This window comes from Macaca nemestrina, chromosome 18 (assembly GCF_043159975.1).
Source record: "Macaca nemestrina isolate mMacNem1 chromosome 18, mMacNem.hap1, whole genome shotgun sequence".
Taxonomy (NCBI): domain Eukaryota; kingdom Metazoa; phylum Chordata; class Mammalia; order Primates; family Cercopithecidae; genus Macaca; species Macaca nemestrina.
The window spans coordinates 71642292-71664432 of record NC_092142.1 but is presented as its reverse complement, the minus strand read 5'-3'; the positions used below and the strand labels follow the sequence as shown (position 1 = coordinate 71664432).

The 22141-nt window shown below is 40.4% G+C and overlaps 1 protein-coding gene across 2 annotated transcripts in view; it reads right to left on the bottom strand.

Annotated features, from left to right (window-relative positions):
* Nucleotides 1–411: 411 nt before the first annotated feature.
* The window catches only part of LOC105491316 (adaptor related protein complex 1 subunit gamma 1), a 91062-nt gene continuing 69332 nt past the window's right edge, over nt 412–22141 (bottom strand). The window contains exons 15-23 of one of the 2 annotated variants that reach the window (XM_011757612.3): nt 21872–21961; nt 20503–20630; nt 18529–18633; nt 17415–17556; nt 17091–17217; nt 10551–10658; nt 10261–10421; nt 6093–6191; nt 412–4574 (exon numbers count right to left, since the gene is read on the bottom strand). In XM_011757612.3, the coding sequence (XP_011755914.1) occupies nt 4473–4574; nt 6093–6191; nt 10261–10421; nt 10551–10658; nt 17091–17217; nt 17415–17556; nt 18529–18633; nt 20503–20630; nt 21872–21961 (1062 nt within the window). In that variant the 3' untranslated portion in view covers nt 412–4472. The remainder of the gene's footprint in view (nt 4575–6092; nt 6192–10260; nt 10422–10550; nt 10659–17090; nt 17218–17414; nt 17557–18528; nt 18634–20502; nt 20631–21871; nt 21962–22141) is intronic. The other variant, XM_071084878.1, reaches the window with a different exon arrangement.

Below are 22141 nucleotides of genomic sequence, written 5' to 3'. Positions count from 1 at the left end.
GTCACCCCAGGCTAAAGTGCAATGGCATGATCTCAACCTATCGTAGCCTCCACCTCCCAAGTTCAAGCAATTCTCCTGCCTCAGCCTCCCAAGTAGCTGGGATTACAGGCATGCGCCGCCACGCCCAGCTAACTTTGTATTTTTACTAGAGACAGGGTTTCTCCATGTTGGTCAGGCTGGTCTCGAACTCCCAACCTCAGGTGATCCACCGGCCTCGGCCTCCCAAACTGCTGGGATCACAGGCGTGAGCCACCGTGCCTAACTACCACAAGTTTTGAAGTGTTTCAAATTCGTCTCTTGGTGAGACTTATGTGTAAAAGGAATACTAACAAGTCAGTAAGTTTAGCTCAACCTCTGGAATAAGAATTCATCTAAGTCTTCTAATCCAATTGTAAGAAGCAAGGAAGCAAATTTTAAATCATTGAGTATTGACTTTTTATTATTAGTCACTGTTCATAATTTGTTTCAACCAAAAGACAATACACACAGCAGAATTCTAATGCATCCCATGTAAATGTTTACATCCATTTTATTCCTCACTCGCCTCTAAGACTTATCATTTAATTTTAAATTTTTTTTTTACATCTCAAAAATATGTCTGCAATAATTAGAGCTTCATTAGCTGTCCCACTTGGAAACAGCTTCTTAATATTTTTACAGTAAAGAAGATGTGATGGGGCATAATGAAAATGTAACTTACAACACTATGAAAGAAAAGGGACTTTATAGGAACACAGTGGGAGTTCATAAAAGAAAGAGTTCAGAAGCTCTTTCCCATGAGGCCCCCAAATAGAAACCAAAAACAAAAACAAAACACACAAAGCGCAACCGCAGGTTCTTTGAGGAAAAAAAAAAAAAACAAAAAACAAAAAACCAACTCCAATGCTCCATCTTGAAGCCAGAATCAGCGTCTTGGAAGTTTGTAAAGCAACTGTGCAAGCTGCTTCAGCATTTCCTTCTGTTAAAGTGTTCCAGGTCCTGGAACCCTGTCAATGGGACCCACTCACTGCTATTGCTTGAAAAAGTTATTCACTTCCAGTTCTATACGCAGCCCCCCTCTCCCGAGCCAAAGCTGGTCAAAAGTGTTTTAAACTTCAGGACTTTCTGTGCAATTCTCTCTCCAATGATCCTCCCCACTCCCAAAGTCATGAATACACAGACATGTAAAACCACTCTCCCAACCGCAAAGTTCATGAACACCCACTTTTTCCTCTCTAGCTTTCTCAGTTTAGGACACTGTGGTTAAAATACATTCACTAGAAAAAAATATACACATTCAAACTCCTTTCCCCTAGTTCTCATGGCCCAAATATTTTCCAATGCAGAAGACAATGAAGTTGAACCTTGAAAGCAGTACTCCCTAACTTCCAATCTCTTCTACGACATAAAAAAAATGGGAAGCATGTTATAGAAATCATTAGTGTTGGACAGTTTTAAAAGTCTATTTTCATATATGAATGGGACAAACAAGGAGTACGAATCACACCTTTAAACCAGCAAGAGGAAAGAATCCCCTCCCAAATGTTACACTGAGGAATGTTTAAATGAGAAAGACCTTAAAATTAACAGATGATCACTATGCACAGCCTAAAACTTCCATGACTGTCCAAACCACCTCAAGGAAACAGCACCAAAGCACTATGGGAGAAGCTTCTCTGGGAGAGCACCCTTCCTACAGTTTTTTGAGATTACTTAGATGAATTAATTCTCCCTTAGGATTCCCCGGGATGGGGCAGAGACTAGAATAAATCGACTCTTGAAGAAGGAAATAATGAGGTACAAGTGCATGTGAAATTGTCAAAGTAAGTGTGTGAGGGCTCACTGCTTATCACCCCAGGGTTATTAAAACAGCCTTGGAAAATGCTCCTTCCTCACGATGCCTCTGAAGCTGTAAATCCATCCCAATTTGCTCCCCCTTGAGTGGTTATACTCGGGAAAGGAATTATTGAAATGTGCAAGTATTCACAGAAATTGAAACATTTCTCCATTTAGCTGCAAGGCCAAGCGAGAGGAAAACTAATTCTGATCCTAGAAACTAAGGCACGCTGAAGCTTTCAAAGATCCAATCATTTGAAACAGTCTTCACAACCATCAGTATCCTAGGCAGTTATTTGGCTGCTTGTCCTTCAGTATGGTGCTTGTGTTCAGATTCCGAAATCAATTCATATTCTACGCAGCACCCTTTGTGTTAAGGCCATGATATTTTACTCCTTCTAGACAAAGCTATGAATGATCATAAACTCTACCTCAACACTATGATCACCCAAGGAAATGCTTTGTCAGCAGAGTAGACCCTTCCCAGCTCCATTAGCTGACAGTGTCTTATAGCATGGTCTTGAACAGATTTCTTCAGAAATTCAACCCAGTTCAAATAAAAAAACCTGAGCTGGTTAGCTACAAATATAAGAGAGAAAATAAAGCCTCTACACAAAGAGGAATGTTAAGACAAATTCTATTCAAGAAATCCACCAACATTATGTTAATCCTATCATGTTTCACAGCATTAAGTATCCATCCAATGAAATCAGTCTGCAAAGAAACCCTTAAAGGCTATTTTTCATTGCACAGGCAGAGCAGTTGTCTGAAATATGCACTAGTCCACACTTACATTACTGAAAACTATGCAGGAGATAATATCCTGTTCTTGACTCGGTCAACCATTTACCCACTGGAGTAAGTTTTAGCAGATCTTGCTCATACATCCTAATAAGACCAGGAACTTTCCCCTGTGGAGCCTTTAGTTCAACTCCAGTTTGTCAAATGTTAGGAATAGTCCAGCATCTGATACAGAGCTAGATTTGACAAGATACTGAAGATTTTAAGTAAAGGCTTGGTGAAATGAAGAGGAAAAAAAAGGATATTTGTTTCCAGGTTTAAGATTGAAGCCATAGTAGTCATTATACTGTATTCAATACAGTAACAATTGCAAACATTGTTAAGTGCAAGGTGGGCCTCACTTTTTCTTTCTTCACTATATAAGACACGGCGCCTGAATACTTGAACGTACATAGTACATTCAACATGTACCACAGAGAGAGTCACCTCTACTTCACTCCAGCTACTCAATTTCAAAGTTTGATAACACATGGGTCCTTTCTTAAAAGCACTTGGCACTCTCACTAGTTTAAAAAGCTCAAGTCTTTGATGTGGATACTCATGAGATTTGTCTTTTAAAAGAGACCAATTTCTCAGACTGACGAAAGGTTATTCCTACCCTATGGTGTCCGTAAGACCTCCTCTGACATAGGGGTATGGAAGCTACAAGGCTTCACTCCAACACCATAAAGTACAATATAGGAAAGATTTCTTTAACCGTGTGGTCTTTATTTCAGTGCCAGTGTTACAGATACAACACAAATGTTCCAGTTAGAAGGAATTCAAACGGAATGCCAAGGTCCAAGCCAGGCTCAGGAAATAAAAAGGGAGGTTTGGAGTAACAGATGACTCCAATACTCACTCTTCCTAAGGGCAAAGGTACTTTTGATACAGTCTGATCTTTAAAACTGGTGAACTCCTCTTCCACCCATTACCATAGTTCAAACAGGCAAGTTATGGGTTTAGGAGCACTTTAAAATTTGCGGTGGGAACAGGGTCATTAATAACTATGAATATATCTTTTAGAAGGTGACCATTTTGTACTTTAAAGGGAATCAGTTTTGAATATCATGGAAACTATTCATGACTACAGCTAAAGAATGGAGCGAAAGGGGAGCTGGAAGAGCCTTGGAAGTTTCTATTACAAATAGAGCACCATATCCTTCATGCCAAATCTCAACAAAAGCTCTTTTTAACTCCATCTGTCCAGTGTTTACAAAAACTCGCAAGGTCTGACCAGTTCTTGATGACAAACATACATGTGTGTGTCTGTGTGTATACAGCAATGCACAGAATAGGCTACCAGGAGCCTAATGCCTCTTTCAAACATTGGGGGAACCAGTAGAAAAAGGCAGGGCTCCCTAATGTCCATTATTACATTTCCATTCCAAATACCAGATGTTGAAAGCGCCTGAAGATGGTAACCCAGCTAGTGAGGAATAAATACCCCACCTTGCCCAGTCCACAGAGAAACAACAGTAGAAAGAAGGGGCAACTCTTTGCTGCAGAGACAAAGTGAGTGTTTTTCGCCATGGACTGCAGTCCTCTCCTCCAGACCAGCTGCTTATTTCCTCAGGGGCCCAGGGAATGTTGATTCTGGCTGTAAATGTGGGAGGGGTGGAGCAGTGCGGAAAAAGGAGAAGAAGAGGAAGAGTGCAAAGTAGCCTCCAGAAGCAGCCAGCCTCAACAGTGGAGGAGAGGACATTAGTCTTTAACAATGCTTCAAGGTCAGCAGTAACTTTAGGAAAATCCTCCTCAGCAGTTCTCTTCAGCTCCTCATGCCCGTGGTACAGTTGGGGGGACTTGCCAGCAATCACAACCTCCTTCCCAGAGTTCCTTTGATTGAGTGGGATAAGAATGAGAATGGTGCCAAACCCTCATTGCCAGGACTGAGGGGGAAAGTTGTTCACCTCTGCTAGATCTTGCATTGCTGAGCCCTTGTGATTATATGTGAGCTTGATCCGCATTCGCAGCTGTTGCTATAAGGGGAAAAGAGAAGTGCAAATTATATATTGAAATAAAATCTCCAGCATCTGTCCAGTCCACGAATAGACTTTTAATCTTAGAGGTCAAAACTTGAAGTAAAGCTGTCTGTTAAGAATGACACACAGGCAAACAACAACAACAAAAAACACCCAGTACTCTAGGCTTCAGTCAAGAGCTAACAACATCATGCCACCAAGTAGAGAAAGCGCATCTCCAGAACACGTGGTTAGCTTTAATCCTTGAACTGCATTAAAAGGACAGAACCCCTCAAGAACATTTTTCTTTTCTTTTGGAAACAGGGTTTTGCTCTTATTGCCCAAGCTGCAGTGTAGTGGCATGATCTTGGCTCACTGCAACCCCTGCCTCCCGAGTTCAAGCAATTCTCCTGCCTCAGCCTCCAGAGTAGCTGGGATTACAGGCGCCTGCCACCACGCCAAGCTAATATTTTTATTTTTAGTAGAGACGGGGTTTCACCATGTTGGCCAGACTGGTCTCGAACTCCTGACCTCAGGTGATACGGCCGCCTCAGCTTCCTACAGTGCTGGGAATACAGGCGTGAGCCACTGTGGAGCATTTTCCACATAACATTTTGCTGAGTCCTTTTCAAAAAGATTCAAACCTTGTATCCAAGTCTCTTAAAAAATGAGATGAACATATACTCATCGTATGCTCTCCATTCAGATATACTGTTGCTTTGTCTGAAAAACCTACAGTAAATGTGAATATGCCTTTTGTTCCTAAGGCATAAAATGTTTAAAAATGACTTAACTCACAGGTAACAGCAGTAGTTTTAAGAGAACTCAATTAGGTACTTTTTACTTTATGTGGCAGATTTCAAATACAAATGCACTAAGAAATGTTTTACTCTCAGATGGTCAAAGGAATTTGTGCTTGTACTATAGAGGCAGATGCTCAAAATATAGTGAATAGCAGAGGAAGGGCAAGTGTTACAAGAGAAGGAAAGTATACTGTTATTTATGAGCAACTAGTAGAGCTCTATTAAAGAAATTCTCTGAACCATTTTCAAAAACTGTTTGAAAACCAACTGATTACTATTAAGGTGAGTTTATTTCTTTGAGATAATAAAAATATTGCTTAATTTCAGTTTCTAAAGCTATTTTTCATTTGGCTGCTTCATTTAAAATGCCTCCATTTTTGCTATTCATTCTTAATAACTGTAGCAGTAAATGTAGATATTTGGTTTCAACAAATGCTCTTACCTCAGATTTCAACTTGTGTATAAATTAAAATGTCTAAGCTTCTCCCCTACCCCCCAAAACTAGACCTTTAATCTAGCTTTTTTTGAAGTTGCATTTTAGTAAGATGCCACTAAGCCACCTGATGGCTCTGGGTTCCATTTGTTATTTACAAAAGAGCAAGGAAGTTAGACCAGGCATTTTCATTGATCTCTTCTCTAACTATGAGTCAGAAAAAAGAAACAAAGCAGAATTTTATTTCAGGAAATATGCTTATACTTCAGCTCAGATACTGGCTACAAATGTGCTACTCACCTTCTGAGGGTTCAGAACTTTAATGACTTGTGTGATGGTCCCCGTGTTAAATGCTGGGACAATGCTGCTGCTAGGAGACAAAAGCTGCAGCTGGAATGTCTAGGGGGGAACAAAGGGCACTCTTCAGAAAAAGAAACACACAATGCTAGGTCAGAGATATCAAAAAACATTTAGACAGCCAGATGATGGGTCATGTAACAGATTTCACTACTACTAAGTTTTGCCTACTACTTGTTTTCTAGATATCAGGAATTCACAGCACGTGAACTGACTCACTGTGGTATTTGTAAAAATCCACTGTTCAGTTCTTTGATCATGACCACTAGCAATAAACCACATTCTCCTTTCTGGCAGAAGGAATTTTAGCCTACCTCTTTTCAGAAGCTGACCAATTCTTGTTCTGGCAACTTCACTTAATAGTAACTGTTCAACTATGCAAGTAAAATATGGGTGCTTTTGGCTTAAAAAACCGGCAGAAAGAAACCAAAAGAAAAGCTTTCCAAAAATAGCAAACCAACATACGGGTCACCAACTATGAGCTTTTAAACTTTTGTGTGATTGGATGACTGGGACCCAGAGACTTGAACTTTTGTTTTTTAAAGCCTGCATAATCTAGAATTATGTGTCAGAGCCTAATTCATAATCTGAATTAGGTGTCAGAGCCTCCTCTCCACATGACAGAGGAAAGGAAAGACTTGCAGAACCAGCCTATACAGCAAAAAACCTAGATAAGCCAAACACTATTACTTTGTTGAATGCTGGTAGGGTTTATTTGCTTACTTATAGAAATAAGAGATGAAAGTGCTGGCCGGGCACGGTGGCTCACGCCTGTAATCCCAGCACTTTGGGAGGTCAAGGCTGGTGGATCACGAGATCAGGAGTTCGAGACCAGCCTGGCCAACACAGTGAAACCCCGTCTGTACTAAAAATATAAAAATTAGCTGAGCATGGTGGCACATGCCTGTAGTCCCAGCTACTTGGGAGGCTGAGGCAGGAGAATCGCCTGAACCCAGGAGGCGGACATTGTAGTGAGCCAAGATTATGCCACTGCACTCCAGCCTGGGCAACAAGCAAGACTCCATCTCAAAAAAAAAAAAAAAAAGTGCTATATAGGGCAAGCTAGGTAAACCATACTGTACTATGTAGCTATTCTATAAACTAGAATTTGAAAATCTTTCCTAAAAGTAGATTAAACTTTTAAAATATTTAAGAGACAGAGAGAGAGACACTAGTCTTCTCTAGGGCCAAAAGTTATAAGAGTGAAGATTCACTCTCAACGTACAGATATATTACACTGGGGGCTGGGCACGGTATTCCCAGCACTTTGGGAGGCCGAGGCAGGCAGATCACCTGAAGTCAGGAGATCTAGATTAGTCTGGTCAACATGGCGAAACCACATCTCTACTAAAAATACAAAAATTAGCCGGGTATGGTGGCGCCTGCCTGTAATCCCAGCTACTCAGGAGGCTGAGGCAAGAGATTTGCTTGAACCCAGGAGGCGGAGGTTGCCTGGGTGACAGAGTGAGACTCCATCTCAAAAAAAAAAAAAAAAGGCTGGGCGCAGTGGCTCAAGCCTGTAATCTCAGGACTTTGGGAGGCCAAGACGGGCGGATCACAAGGTCAGGAGATCGAGACCATCCTGGCTAACACGGTGAAACCCTGTCTCTACTAAAAAATACAAAAAAACTAGCCAGGCGAGGTGGTGGGCACCTGTAGTCCCAGCTACTCGGGAGGCTGAGGCAGGAGAATGGCGTAAACCCGGGAGGCGGAGCTTGCAATGAGCTGAGATCCGGCCACTGCACTCCAGCCTGGGTGACAGAGCAAGACTTCATCTCAAAAAAAAAGAAAAAAGGAAAAAAAAATTATATATATACACATATAGAATTATAAAAATATTGGGTCTTATTCATAATTCTACTGCCACATTAAATTATGTAAGCTAAAATATTATTCATTACTACATTTCATTAAATGTTAAGATACCATCAATTGTAATTCACACCATTATTTTATGTACCACTGAGATAGAAAACATGCTGCCCATTGAATTATGACAAGATATCAATTTTAAAATGTACCCCAATTTCAGAAACATAAAAACACAAAAATAGTACATAGTAGAACCTATAAAATATGATATTTTAAGTTGAAAATACATTATCATGCTGCACTGTACAGTACACCACCAAAAATAAGGTCATGGTTTAATAGCAGAGGTGATAAGTCACTGGAGCAGCAGCCTAAAGTAACAAGTATAAAACCTAAGTTGCAGAACGTAAATATACTGAGCACTGAACAGATGAAAAGTGCTTCAAACAGTGCCTAATTCAAAAAACTTGTTTATTCCTTTAAGCAACCTTAGGAAGTGGCTATCTTTATCACCACCCTCTTTGCAAATGAAGACACCAAGGCATGGAGGTTCAGTGACTTTCTTCATGTCATACAACTAGTATTGAAATCTAAACAGAATGGCTCTAGAGTTCATTAGTGGTCTTTCCACTTGACACTACTGCTCCCCCTTTTTTTTTCTTCTTTTTTTTTGGACAGGGTCTCACTCTATCACCCAGGGTCTCACTCTATCACCCAGGCTAAAGTGCAGTGGCACGATCTTGGCTCACTGCCACTTCCACCTCCTGGGTTCAAGTGATTCTGCCACCTCAGCCTCCTGAGTAGCTGGGACCACAGGCATACACCATCGCGCCTGGCTAATTTTTCGTATTTTTGGTAGAGATGGGGTTTCACCATGTTGCCCAGGCTGGTCTCAAACTCCTGAGTTCAAGCAATCCACCCTCCTCAGCCTCCCAAATTGCTGGGATTACAGGTGTGAGCCACCGTGTCCAGCTAACTGCTTCTTAAACATCTAAATTATTCTGACTTCTACAAAGTGTAAGCAAAGAAGGTGCATGAGAGTCAGAGGATGGGGAAAAAATAAAAAAAGACTGCAAATTAGCAGTACCCACAAACAAAACATCCTCAGTTTCCAAAAGTGTGTTGTCAGAATGTCTAAATGCCGTATTTCACATGCCACTGCCAAGATTAGGTTAGCACAGTCTAAACCAGTGGTTGGCAAACTATGGCCCATTGGCCAAGAATGGCCCAACATCTGATTTTGCAAATAACATTTTATTGGAACAGAACTATGTTCATTCATTTATATGTCATCTACAGCTGTTTCTGTACTATAAGAGCAGAACTGAGTACCAATAAAGACCAGATAGCAGCCTAAAATACTTACTGTCTCATCTTTTCAAGAAAAACTACCCACTCCTCATTCTCAACTTTTCTTTATTCAGAATTCTTTGTTTCTTTTGAGATGGAGTCTCGCTCTGTCACCTAGGCTGGAGTGCAGTGGCATAATAATCTCACCTCACTGCATCCTCAGCCTCCTGGGTTCAAGCGATTCTCCTGCTTCATCAGCCTCCCGAGTAGTTAGGATTAGAGGAACCCGCCACCATACCCGGCTAATTTTTTTTTTGTACTCTTAGTAGAGACAAGAGTTTCACCACGTTGGCCAGGTTCTCGAACTCCCGATCTCAAGTGATCTGCCTGCCTCAGCGTCCCAAAGTACTGGGATTACAGCCGTGAGGCACTGCACCCGGCTTCAAGACTTTTCACTACTGAAAAATGAACATAAATATCCTTAAACTAAAATTTGGTGTAAACCAAACTTTGATTCACAAGAACAGTTACTATATCTATAATAAATTGGATGTTAATGAAGGAGGAATGTTTCTCTCACTTATGTATCAAGACACAAAAAATTTCAATTCTGATCTGGTTAACTAGAAGATAATACCAGATAGACAAAGTCTCTCATCTTACTTTACTTTCATCCTATGCCAGATTTTATGTTTTTAGGCCTTTAACACTGTATTACTAAAGCCTAACCTATCCTCAATGCCCTGAGCATTAACTGATCACCTCGTAGAATTCTGCTCTCACTAGTATTAGAATTGTTTTTCTTTATCCTACAATACTAACCATCAGAATACTTGTAACCTAGTAAAAATTATTCACTAAAAATGATATGCTTCCATGAACCATAGGTAACTTATTGTTAGTTTGAATTAAGTCTGTAAAAATTAAAACATATCCTTTACCAAACACATGAAAAAAAAATCAGCCAATCTTTAATCAAAGGAAACATCTAAAGAAGACATTGTAGTACCTTTGGTACTGCAGCTTGGAAAACAAAGTCCGTCATATCTAGCTCTGTGCTGTTGGAGGCCTGTATCGTTATCACTGTTACACTGGGGTTGGTATTCGACCGTTCAAAGGTGAATTCTATCTTCAAGCCATTCTTACTGTATGCTGTGATGGAGGGGATGCCTGAGAAAGTACAGGGAGATAAGTCTTATTGTAGTCAGCCTAACGCTTGCAGAATTATTACTTCTTTTTCTTAATAACCACCTCATTACTCAGTGCTCCATGTAATGATGGTAACAACAGTCATCGTACCTGCAGCAATATCATTGAAGAGAGGCTGTGATGAAAGCCCATCCAACAAGAAAGGGGGCTGGGATATCTGTGGGACTGAGGCAGGGGCAGGAGCAGCAGCTGGAGCACCTAAAGGAAATATTTCAATGGAAAGTTAACCTTAGAGAGCATGACAAAGCTTATCAAGAAATTATAGGGAAAATTACTTCAATCTCAGGTTGAGGAAAAGATTCCTTAAACAAGATGCAAAAAGCACAGACCACAAAGAGAAAGAACTAAAAACTCAAGTACTTTAAAACAAGCAACTTCTGTTTATTAAAAAATACTGTAAGAAAAAGTACAGTCTGAGCAACATGGCAAGACCCTGTCTCTACAAAAAAAATAAATAAATACAAAAATTAGCCGGGCATGGTGGTGTGCGCCTGTAGTCCCAGCTACTTGAGAGACTGCAGTGGGAGGATCACTGGAGCCGGAAAAGTTGAGGCTGCAGTAAGCTGTGATTGTACCACTGTACTCCAGCCTGGGGGACACAGCAAGACCCTGTCACCAAAAAAAAAAAAAAAAAGGTAAAGAGAGAGAGCCCACAGACGTGAGAAAACGTTTGCTATAAGTATCCAAATGATACTGTCTTCTATAAACCAATAAGAAATGGATAAGCCAATTTAAAAGTGTCAAAATATAAAAACAAGCAAGTCACAAAAAAGGAAACCTGAATGAAAAGGGAATCTTACAAAAATATGCTCAATTTTACCAGTAATGATGGAAGTGGAATTTAAAATTATAGTGAGATACTACCTCAGGTCTATCAGAATGGTGAAAATTTCGATACCTGATAATTCCAGATGTTGGCAAGAACATGGAACAATGGGAAATTTTAAGCTCTGCTATAGGAAGGTAAACTGGCACAACCAATCTAGAGAGTAATTTGGCAGCAGTAGAGCTGAACATCAGTATATCCTTAAACTGAGGTTTCTCAACCTTGACAGTAACAGCTTTTAGGCTTCCTAATTCTTTGTTGTAGGGGGCTGCCTTGTTTATTGTAGGATATTAAGTAGCATCCCTGGGCTTTTACGCATTAGACAGTAGCATCCTCCCAGTTGTAACAACCAAAAATATCTTGACACTGCCAACCTCTGGAGGGCACAATCTTTCCCAGTTGAGAACCCATTACCCCTTCTTAGGAATGCTTTTAATTAATTCTTGCATGTGTTCACTAGGAGATACATCCAAAAGCATTTATAGCAGGAACACTTCTAATGGTGAAATACTGTAAACAACCAAAATATCATCTTGATAATGAATAAGTAAACTGATATATTGATATACTAAAATACTACACATGTACAACAGTAAAAAGTGAGTTCCCTAGAAATACACTTAACATGGATTATTCATAACTCATTCTCACAATTACAATGTTTAGCAAAAAAAGGTGCAGAAAAGAACACATTCAGTTGGATACCATGTCTAAAAAGATAAAAACTGGCAAAACAATACTATGTACTATATCAAGAAATGCACAGGAATGGCAAACACCAATGTTAAACATTACTTTAGGATAGACAGTAGTTACCTCTGGAATCAAAAAGAAATGGGATGAGAGGGAAATACACAACGAACATCAACCCTCTTAATATTTTATTTTACAAACTAGGTAGATCAAAACACTCATTGAATTTTGTAGATGTTAAATGCTGTATAACAAATTTTAACACACACACACACACACACACACACACACACACCCCTCTATGAGGGGTGGTATAAAGTGGGGTGGGAAAAAGAAATAGATTACCATTCTTATTTAATCTTTCCAAGTAAGAACAACTTGACAATCACACAATAGAAGATAATTCATAGAACATGGGGGAAATCAAGATTCGAAGCAGCAGCATAAGAAAATACAGTAAAAGTAAGAGAATGTATTTATATATACGTATATATATATATATATATTTTTTTTTTTTTTTGAGACGGAGTCTCGCTCTGTCGCCCAGGCTGGAGTGCAGTGGCGCTATCTGGGCTCACTGCAAGCTCCGCCTCCCGGGTTCACGCCATTCTCCTGCCTCAGCCTCCCGAGTAGCTGGGACTACAGACACCCGCCACCTCGTCCGGCTAGTTTTTTGTATTCTTTTTAGTAGAGACGGGGTTTCACCATGTTAGCCAGGATGGTCTCAATCTCCTGACTTCATGATCCGCCCGTCTCGGCCTCCCAAAGTGCTGGGATTACAGGCTTGAGCCACCGCGCCCAGCCAGAATGTATTTTATATTTAAATAGATTTCAAACTACTTGTGAAATTAACTGAAAATATGCCATTTACAAAAGCATTAACACAATGAAATAAAGGAAGGCTAGAATATCATCTTTTTTTTTTTTAAGAAACTGACGGCAAGAATGAGGGGGAAAAAAGATACTAAAGAACACTAGAAAAGTAAATGACAGGCTGGGCGTGGTGGCTCATGCCTGTAATCAGGTCAGGAGTTTGAGACCAGCCTGGCCAACATAGCGTCTCTACTAAAAATACAAAAATTAGCCGGGTGTGGTGGCACGCGCGTGTAGTCCCAGCCACTCGGGAGGCTGAGGCAGGAGAATGGCTTGAACCTGGGAGGTGAAGGGTGCAGTGAGCTGAGATCACGCCATTGCACTCCAGCCTGGGTGACAGAGCAAGACACTGTCTCAAAAACAAAAAAAAAGTAAATGACATACTAAAAATTAGCAAAGAAAACAGAAATGCAGATGGCTAAGCAAGCACAAGAAGCTAAAATAAATGCAAACACCATTTGTGCAGTCCAGCAGATTACCAATGAAGTAGACAAACAAATACTCCTATGGTTCTCCTAGTCTAAAAAATCTAATCGAGAAAATTTTCCCCAATTCCCATTTTCAAAACTATTTTAGAAATGTGTTCTCATGGAAAATCAGAGGCTACTCAAGATATACAGGCAGCATATAGGTCCCCAACTACCTCAAATTTTCACCTTTTTTGGTCCTGTAAAAGTATAGCAAGGTAGTTCGGGAGAAAAGCAGAAACTGCTCCAAATCCTTTAAAAACACATGCTAAATCTACTTCTGAGTTTCTACTGACTTAAATTTCTATATAATGGTGTAAAACTGTAATGATAAATTAAGAGATCTAGAATTCAAAATTTTTAAATTTAATGTAAAAAGTGGAAAAACATCTTTAAAACACATTATGAATAAGGAAAGAAAACCCAGACTTTTTAATATTTTATCATTTTGCTTTAACATATAACACTAGGAAAATAAGAAAGTAGGAACAAAAAGAAAAGACTCCACAATAAATGAGTTAAGGATACAAGGAGAATGTTCAGAAAGGAACCTCATCTATAATACAAATATGTGAATAAACATTCCCTGTGATCAAAAAATAATAGGGTCCCTCCCTGCTGGCCAACTCCGGCAGAGGGGTACAAAATTTAAAAAATAATAATAAAAATAAAACATAATAAGACCAAATTTTCACCCAATAGGACTTTTAAAAATAATAATATACAATGCTTATGACTGTGCAGTTAAACATATAAATTGAGGAAAAGGTAAACTAATATTTACCAAGTGACTACTATGTATCATGCACTGAATAGGTCAATGGGCCTCACAAATACTTTATGCAGTAAGTATTAATCATCCTAATTTTAACCAGATTCAGAAGGACTAAGTCACTTAGTCTACGAAATTAATCCAACATAAGAACAAATTGATGTAATATTTGTTGAGGCCGCTAGGTAAGAAAAATCTAGAAACAAAATACCCCATACTGGCCAGGCGCGGTGAGTCATGCCTGTACTCCCAGCACTTGGGGAGGCCAATGCAGGTGGATCATCTGAGGTCACGAGTTCAAGACCAGCCTGGCCAACATGGTGAAACCCCATCTCTACTAAAAAAAATACAAAAATTAGCTGGGCATGGTGGCACGTGCCTATAAATAAATCCCAGCTACTTGGGAGGCTGAGGCAGGAGAATCACTTGAACCCGGGAGGCAGAGACTGCAGTGAGCTGAGATTGTGCTGCTGTACTCCAGCCTGGGTAACAGAGCGAGGCTCTGTTTTTTAAAAAAAAAAAACCAAACTACCCAATACTAAGGAACTGAGTAAACAATAGTGCAAACTTGTTGATAAAGTATTAGTCACCTAAAATTATAATTATGAAGGCTATATACTAACATGGAAATACTAACATGTTTGGTGAAGTATATGCTATGGTTTAACTATGGGGTTGTTTTTTCTTTGCCAGTTATCCAGTATAGCTTTGGCATTTGAGGATTTGAAATTGACCATTTATAAATGATTCATAAGTACATGACAAGTAACACTTTGAAATTTTGTTAAGACACAGATATGAATCCTATACTCTGTGACTCCACTGTATTAGGGAAAAAAAAAATCAGGGCCGGGTGCGGTGGCTCCAGCCTGTAATCCCAGGACTTTGGGAGGCCGAGACGGGCGGATCATGAGGTCAGGAGATTGAGACCATCCTGGCTAACATGGCGAAACCCCGTCTCTACTAAAAAAATACAAAAAACTAGCCGGGCGTGGTGGTGGGCACCTGTAGTCCCAGCTACTCGGGAGGCTGAGGCAGGAGAATGGCATAAACCCAGGAGGCGGAGCTTGCAGTGAGCTGAGATCTGGCCACTGCACTCCAGCCTGGGCGACAGAGCAAGACTCCGTCTCAAAAAAAAAAAAAAAAAAAAAATCAGCCTGTGGGAATGAGCTTAGCTAACCATTCAACTTATTATCCTATGTCTATTTTTTACTCAAGGTCAGGTACGCTTTAACTCTCCATTATCCTTTTAAAGAAGACTGCAAAACCCCGTCTCTACTAAAAATACAAAAAAGTAGCCGGGCGTGGTGGCATTCACCTATAATCCCAGTTACTCAGGAGGCTGAGGAAGGAGGTTTGCTTGAACCCGGGAGGCAGAGTTTGAAGTGAGCCGAGATCGTGCCACTGTACTGCACTCCAGCCTTGCTGACAGAGTAAGACTCTGTCTCCAAAAAACAAAAACAAAAACAAAAAAAAGGCACTTTAACCTTTCAGCTATACTTTACACTGCAATTTAGGACAGAAGTTGTGGGCTGGGCACGGTGGCTCACGCCTGTAATCCCAGCACTTTGGGAGGCTGAGGCGGGTGGACCACGAGGTTGGGACCAGCCTGGCCTAGATGGTGAAACCCTGTCTCTACTAAAACTACAAAAATTAGCCAGGCGCAGTAGCAGGCACCTGTAATCCCAGCTATTCAGGAGGCTAAGGCAGGAGAACTGCTTGAACCCGGGTGGCAGAGGCTGCAGTGAGCTGAGATCACGCCACTGCACTTCAGTCTAGGTGACAGAGTGAGATTGTCTCAAAATATAAAAAGGCCGAGCAAAGTGGCTCACGTCGGTAATTCCAGCACTTTGGGAGGCCGAGGCAGGTGGATCATGAGGTCAGGAGTTCGGGAACAGCCTGACCAAGATGAAGAAACCCCATTGCTACTAAAAATACGAAAATTAGGGAGGGCACGGTGGTGCGCGCCTGTGATCCCAGCTACTCAGTAGGCTGAGGCAGGAGAATCACTTGAACCCAGGAGGTGGAGTTTGCAGTGAGCCAAGATCGCACCACTGCACTCCAGCCTGCGCAACAGAGCAAGACTCCATCTCAAACTAAAAATAAAAAAAAAGTTGTATTGGACTCGGGTTTATCATATTGCTGAACATGTCGATTACAAATGAATGTTATATATGAACAAAAGAAAAAAATATTCCCAAATGAAAAGTTATGTTTGAATATTATGAGTGATTGCTCCTTCAGTTGCTTTAATTACAGAAAGTGTGGAAGGGAAGTAAGATAAAAGGTAGGCAGTAGGTTAACATCTCTCCACAAATGGTCACAGCTACTGAAAACTAACCATGAGTGAGAAGACACCAAGAAGAAGTCATGTCTTGGGACACTAAAAGCAAAGGTGATATAGGATATATTTTTTGAGCTTGAAAGGGAAAGTAGTTTTTTTTTTTTTGGAGACAGAGTCTTGCTCTGTCACCCAGGCTGCAGTACACAGTGGTGCAATCTCGGCTTACTGCAACCTCCATCTCTCAGGTTCAAGCAATTCTCCTGCCTCAACCTCCGGAGTAGCTGGGATTATAGGTATGCACCAACTCACCCGGCTAATTGTTGTATTTTTAATAAAGACAGCTTTCACCATGTTGGCCAGGCTGGTCTGGAACTCCTGACCTCAGGTGATCTGCCTGCCTCGGCCTCCCGAAGTGCTGGGATTACAGGCGTGAGCCACTGTGCCCGGCCAGGGAAAGTAGTTTCTATCTTAAAAAACTATGAATAATTTATTCACCCCAAATTAGAAGTTTGCCTTTAAGAAATCCCTATAAATTATTTAAGAGCATTAGCATGACAACGTATAACCCGGATATTGTGAAGATTTGATTCTTGCTTCTCATTTAGCCTCTCCCATCTTCAAATGATTCACATGCTGGAAAGTCTGGGTTCAGTTTAGTTTTTCCCCAAGGCCTCTATCTTTTCCCAGGTATTAAATAGCTCCAGACTGGCCTCACCTGTAAGGTTGATGTCTCCCAGCAAATCAAGAAGTTCTCCACCAGCAGAAGATGGTTTGCTTGTAGGTGCAGTTGGAATAACAGGTGTTATGTCATTTCCTCCCAACAAATCCAATAAATCATTGGCCTAAACAAGGTAACAACACCTCAATTCATTATTATTTGTCTAGTTTACATCTAAAGCAAAGCTCTTTCAATATGTAAAAATAAGGAAGGAAATCATCAACCAACCCAGGAACATTAAAAGGACTCAGCTAAGAGACAAGCTATAAGGGACTATAAAATCATAAGAAGCCCCAGATGAGCAAGTGAAAGGCTGGCTACCTGGCTGGTGGGCTGTGGCCCAGAGGGTGGCGGTTTGGTCTCTAGTGGAGCTGGTTCTGTCTCTCCATTTGTCTGCACAATCTCAGTAGGGCCATTTGTGGTCACTTTTTCCATGACAGGCATTCTCTCAAGTAGAGCAGACCTAGAAGAATCTGAAGTGGTTAAATTCTAGGCAGTTAACCTAGATTCCCCACCCAAAATAATCACCATTAACTATGTTGAGCCCAAGCATGGAGCTCCATCTCCCCTCCCCATCCAACACACACACTAAAATAGAAGGTAGATTACAAGAATACATGACCTAAATTCCTGGCTGGATTAAGGGCAGACAAAAAAATCTTGAATAAACAGACTGTCCAGCTAAATCCCAAAGCATATATTTCAGTGGTAGGGAGATTGAGATGAAAGAAAGGTAAATCCATAGGTATTAACAGTCAAGAAGATACTGCATAATAGAAGAAAACAAGATGACAAACACTAAAATGTTAACAGTAATGGAATTTGAATGAGATTATTTGTCTTGAAAAAATACAACTCCTACTTTTTTTTTTTTGAGACAGAGTCTCACTCTGTCGTCAGGCTGGAGTGCAGTGGCATGATCTTGGCTCATTGCAACATCCACTTTCCAGGTTCAAATGATTCTGCTGCCTCAGCCTCCCGAGTAGCTGGGACTACAGGCGTGCGCCACCACGCCCAACTAATTTTTTTGTATTTTTAGTAGAGATGGGGTTTCACCATGTTAGCCAGGACAGTCTCAATCTCTTGACCTCGTGATCTGCCCACGTTGGCCTCCCAAAGTGCTGGAATTACAGGCGTGAGCCACCACACCCGGCCTCCCGCTTCTTAACTAAATAAAATAGAAAATAAAGCAAAATTTCCATACCAAAAAAATGTAAGGGTTGGAGGTGGAATGAAAGAAGGGAGTTAATTTATTTCTTTAGAGACTAGGCAGAACAGAAGACGGACAAAACAGAAGCAGTCAAGCAATTAGAACTAAATAGGGATATGAGGACCAATTAATAAAGCACAAGGAATGAATCTTCTTTATGAATTACCATGACAATTTAGCCAGGATACTAAGATATACACGCATTACTTAGTTTCTTTCGCTCACCTCATGTGGTCATATTTCTTGAAAAGTGCATTATATTCTACTGCCCTCTGCTGGAGTTCCACATCAATGCTGCTTCCATAGATGGAAACCACTTTCTTAATTCGGCTATAGGATAAAATGACAAACAAAATCAAATACCCAAAAGAAAATTCACAAATAAGCAGAGATAATGTTTAATAAGCCAGAATTTTCTGGTTATAATACTGAAATACTCATCTTTTCTTAATTTATATAATTTTTCAAAAACAAAACACTTCATTTTCATCCATTTATCTGACATTCACATGATACTATTCTCATTGCAACACTAGATTTTTGTCCATTAAACATGCCGCCCCCATTCTGCAGCAATGATGGTGTGGAAAAAACATATATATATGCCACTCCCTAAACTTTGCTAGACAAAAGTACCAACTATTACTTTGCCACAAAAAAAAATCTGTACTGTTCATTCTCTTCTTTGATAATTTTAAAATAATTTTTAATCTATAAAAGGGTCAGAGCATCAAAATGTTGACCCCACATTCTTCCAGTTCAGAATTTTAAAAGTAATTCAATACCATTTTTTATAAGACTTCACATTTAAAAGTAAAGCAGAAAGACTACAAGAACTAAGTTTGCCTTAAATATGGGAAACTGACCTGAGAATCTACTTTATTCAAAATAGCAAAGAGAAGAATTAAAATATTTAATCACCAAAACATTCATGATTGTATTCCTATTAAGACATGTCAAAATATAAAAAACCAAAACCTTGGCCAGATTACAAGGTCAGGAGTTCGAGACCAGTCTGGCCAAAATGGTGAAACCCCATCTCCACCAAAAAATACAAAAATTAGCCAGGCGTGGTGGTGCGCACCTGTAATCCCAGCTACTCGGGAGGCTAAGGCAGGAGAATTGCTAGAACCCTGGAGGTGGAGGTTGCAGTGAGTCGAGATCGTATGCCACTGCATTCCAGCCTGGGCAACAGAGCAAACTGTCATCAAACAAAATGAAATATAAAATACAAATAAACCAAAACCTTTATGTGGGGAAGTAGATTCTCAACTTAAAAAGAAAAAAAAAGGTATTAGAAATCTCATTCTAAAAACGTAACTTTTAGGCCAGGTGGAGTGGGTCACATCTGTAATCCCCGCACTTTGGGAGGCCAGGGCAGGAGAATCGCTTGAGCCTAAGAGTTCAAGACCAGCCTGGGCAACAAACAAAAACATTTAAAAATTTTTTCTCTACAAAAAAATTGGCCGGGCGCAGTGGCTCAAGCCTGTAATCCCAGCACTTTGGGAGGCTGAGACGGGTGGATCACAAGGTCAGGAGATAGAGACCATCCTGGCTAACATGGTGAAACCCCGTCTCTACTAAAAAGAAAAATACAAAAAACTAGCCGGGCGAGGTGGCAGGCGCCTGTAGTCCCAGCTACTCGGGAGGCTGAGGCAGGAGAATGGCGTAAACCCGGGAGGCAGGCGGAGCTTGCAGTGAGCCGAGATCCGGCCACTGCGCTCCAGCCTGGGTGACAGAGCGAGACTCTGTCTCAAAAGAAAAAAAAAAAAAAAAATTTAAAAATTAGCCAGGCACAATTGTGTGCACCTGTAGTCCCAGCTCCTCGGGAGGCTGAGACAGGAAGATCCCTTAAGCCCAGGAGTTCAAGGTTGCAGTAAACTATGATGGCACCACTGCACTCCATCCTGGGTAAGAGAGCGAGACCCTGTCTCAACAAACAAACAAACAAAACTCCCTAACTTTTTTGCTTCAAAATAATCCACAAGGGAGTAAAAGAATGAGAGGGAACAAAGTGCTGATGAATAAAGATTAACTATTAATTGATCATTGTGACTGTTGAGAAATAAGTAATGCAAATTTGTGTTATTATTCCCTCTACTTTTGTTATGCTTGGAAATTTCCAGGATGTCAAGTTTTTTTTTTTTGTTTTGTTTTTAATTACAAAACCTGTTCACCCTATGTTTCTTCAATACTCACTTTACAGTACAAGTGAATCGAGTAGAAAGCTTCATAATGGCAGTGAGGGCATAACCTCGTGTCACAGAGGTGGACATATTAGAGATTAGGACACTTTCTAAAATATCCAATACTTCATCCTCTGTTACCTGAGGAGGAGGAGGAAAAAGAAGACAATGAAGAATGAGTAGCATGATTAAGCATCTAAATCTGGTATTAAGTCAGTGGATGCAGCCAGAAAGACAATCCTACCATTACAAAAGCCTCTAACTCAACATGTGCTTTACTAGGGTAACTGTCCAAGCTGTTCTATTAACAGAGTAGGTGGGGGTAAAAAAAGTGCTCTGGTTCTATCAACTAGAGCAGGTGAGGGTAAAAAGAGTGAAAAATGACCATTGGGGCTAAGAAGCAATATTAGAACTTCAAGTGGCAGAAACAGAAGAAGAAAAGAAAAACATACAGAGTTTAAGTGCTGTTGCCTTTTAAAAGGGCAATTTTAAAATTTTCCTTTTTTAAAGGAAAATTTAAAAATTTTCCCTTTTAAAGCCAGTCCTTTAATGTGCCAATAAGAACATAGACACATGTCTCATTTCTTCCTGTTTATCAGCCAGAAGGTAAGAGAAACAATTAATTCAGTCCACTAGGACAGAGAGTTGGGTCTAAAGTGGTTTTAAAATCTTACAATGGGGCCGGGCAAAGTAGCTCACGTCTGTTAATCTCAACACTTTGAGAGGCCAAGGCAGGCAGACTGCTTGAGTCCAGGTGTTCAAGACCAGCCTGGGCAACATGGTGAAATCCTGTCTCTATAAAAAGTAGAATTAGCCAGGCATGGTGGTGAATGCCTATAGTACCAGCTACTCAGGAGGCTGAGGTGGGAAGATCGCTTGAAACCCAGGAGATTAAGGCTGCAGTGAGTTGTGATCCTGCCACGGAACTCCAGCTTGGGTGACAGAGTGAGACTCTGTCTTTTAAAAAAAAAAAAAAAAAAAAAAAAAAAATCTCACAATGGCTCAATAAGTTCCGTTTCAAAAATTGGCAGGTTTTCCAATATAATTCTAGTTCGATTCTTTGAAAAGTTGGATATTTTTTAAAATATTTTGAGACAGGGTCTCACTCCTGAGTAGCTAGGACTAGATACCATCATACCTGGCTAATATTTGTGTCTTTTGTAGAGACAGAGTTTCACCATGTTGCCCAGGCTGGTCTCAAACTCCTGAGCTCAAGCAATGCTTCCATCTCAGCCTCCCAAAGTGCTGGGATTATGGGCATGAGCCACCACACCTGGCCTAAAAAGTTTTCAAGGAATCAACCTCAACTCCCCATTAAACACTACTCTCCTATAACCAAAACCACTATTTTCCCCCACTTAACCAAGAGTGACAAGGAGTACCTGAATAGGCTCTTCCTCTTCACACTGGCCAGATACAAGAAGATCACCATATTCACCTATACACCATGCAGCCACTTGTACCAAAGGTTGCTGTGAAAAGAAAAGTCAACATTTCTCAAGGACTTCAATTTTTCCAAAGTCATTTAATGCAAATAATAGGTCATCTCATAATAAAGATCAAAACTGTGCATATCTAGAGTATTAGAAATAAAGACATACCAAAGGGAAGAGAGGAGGGGAAAAAAAAAGAAGAAAAATATACCAGAAAAT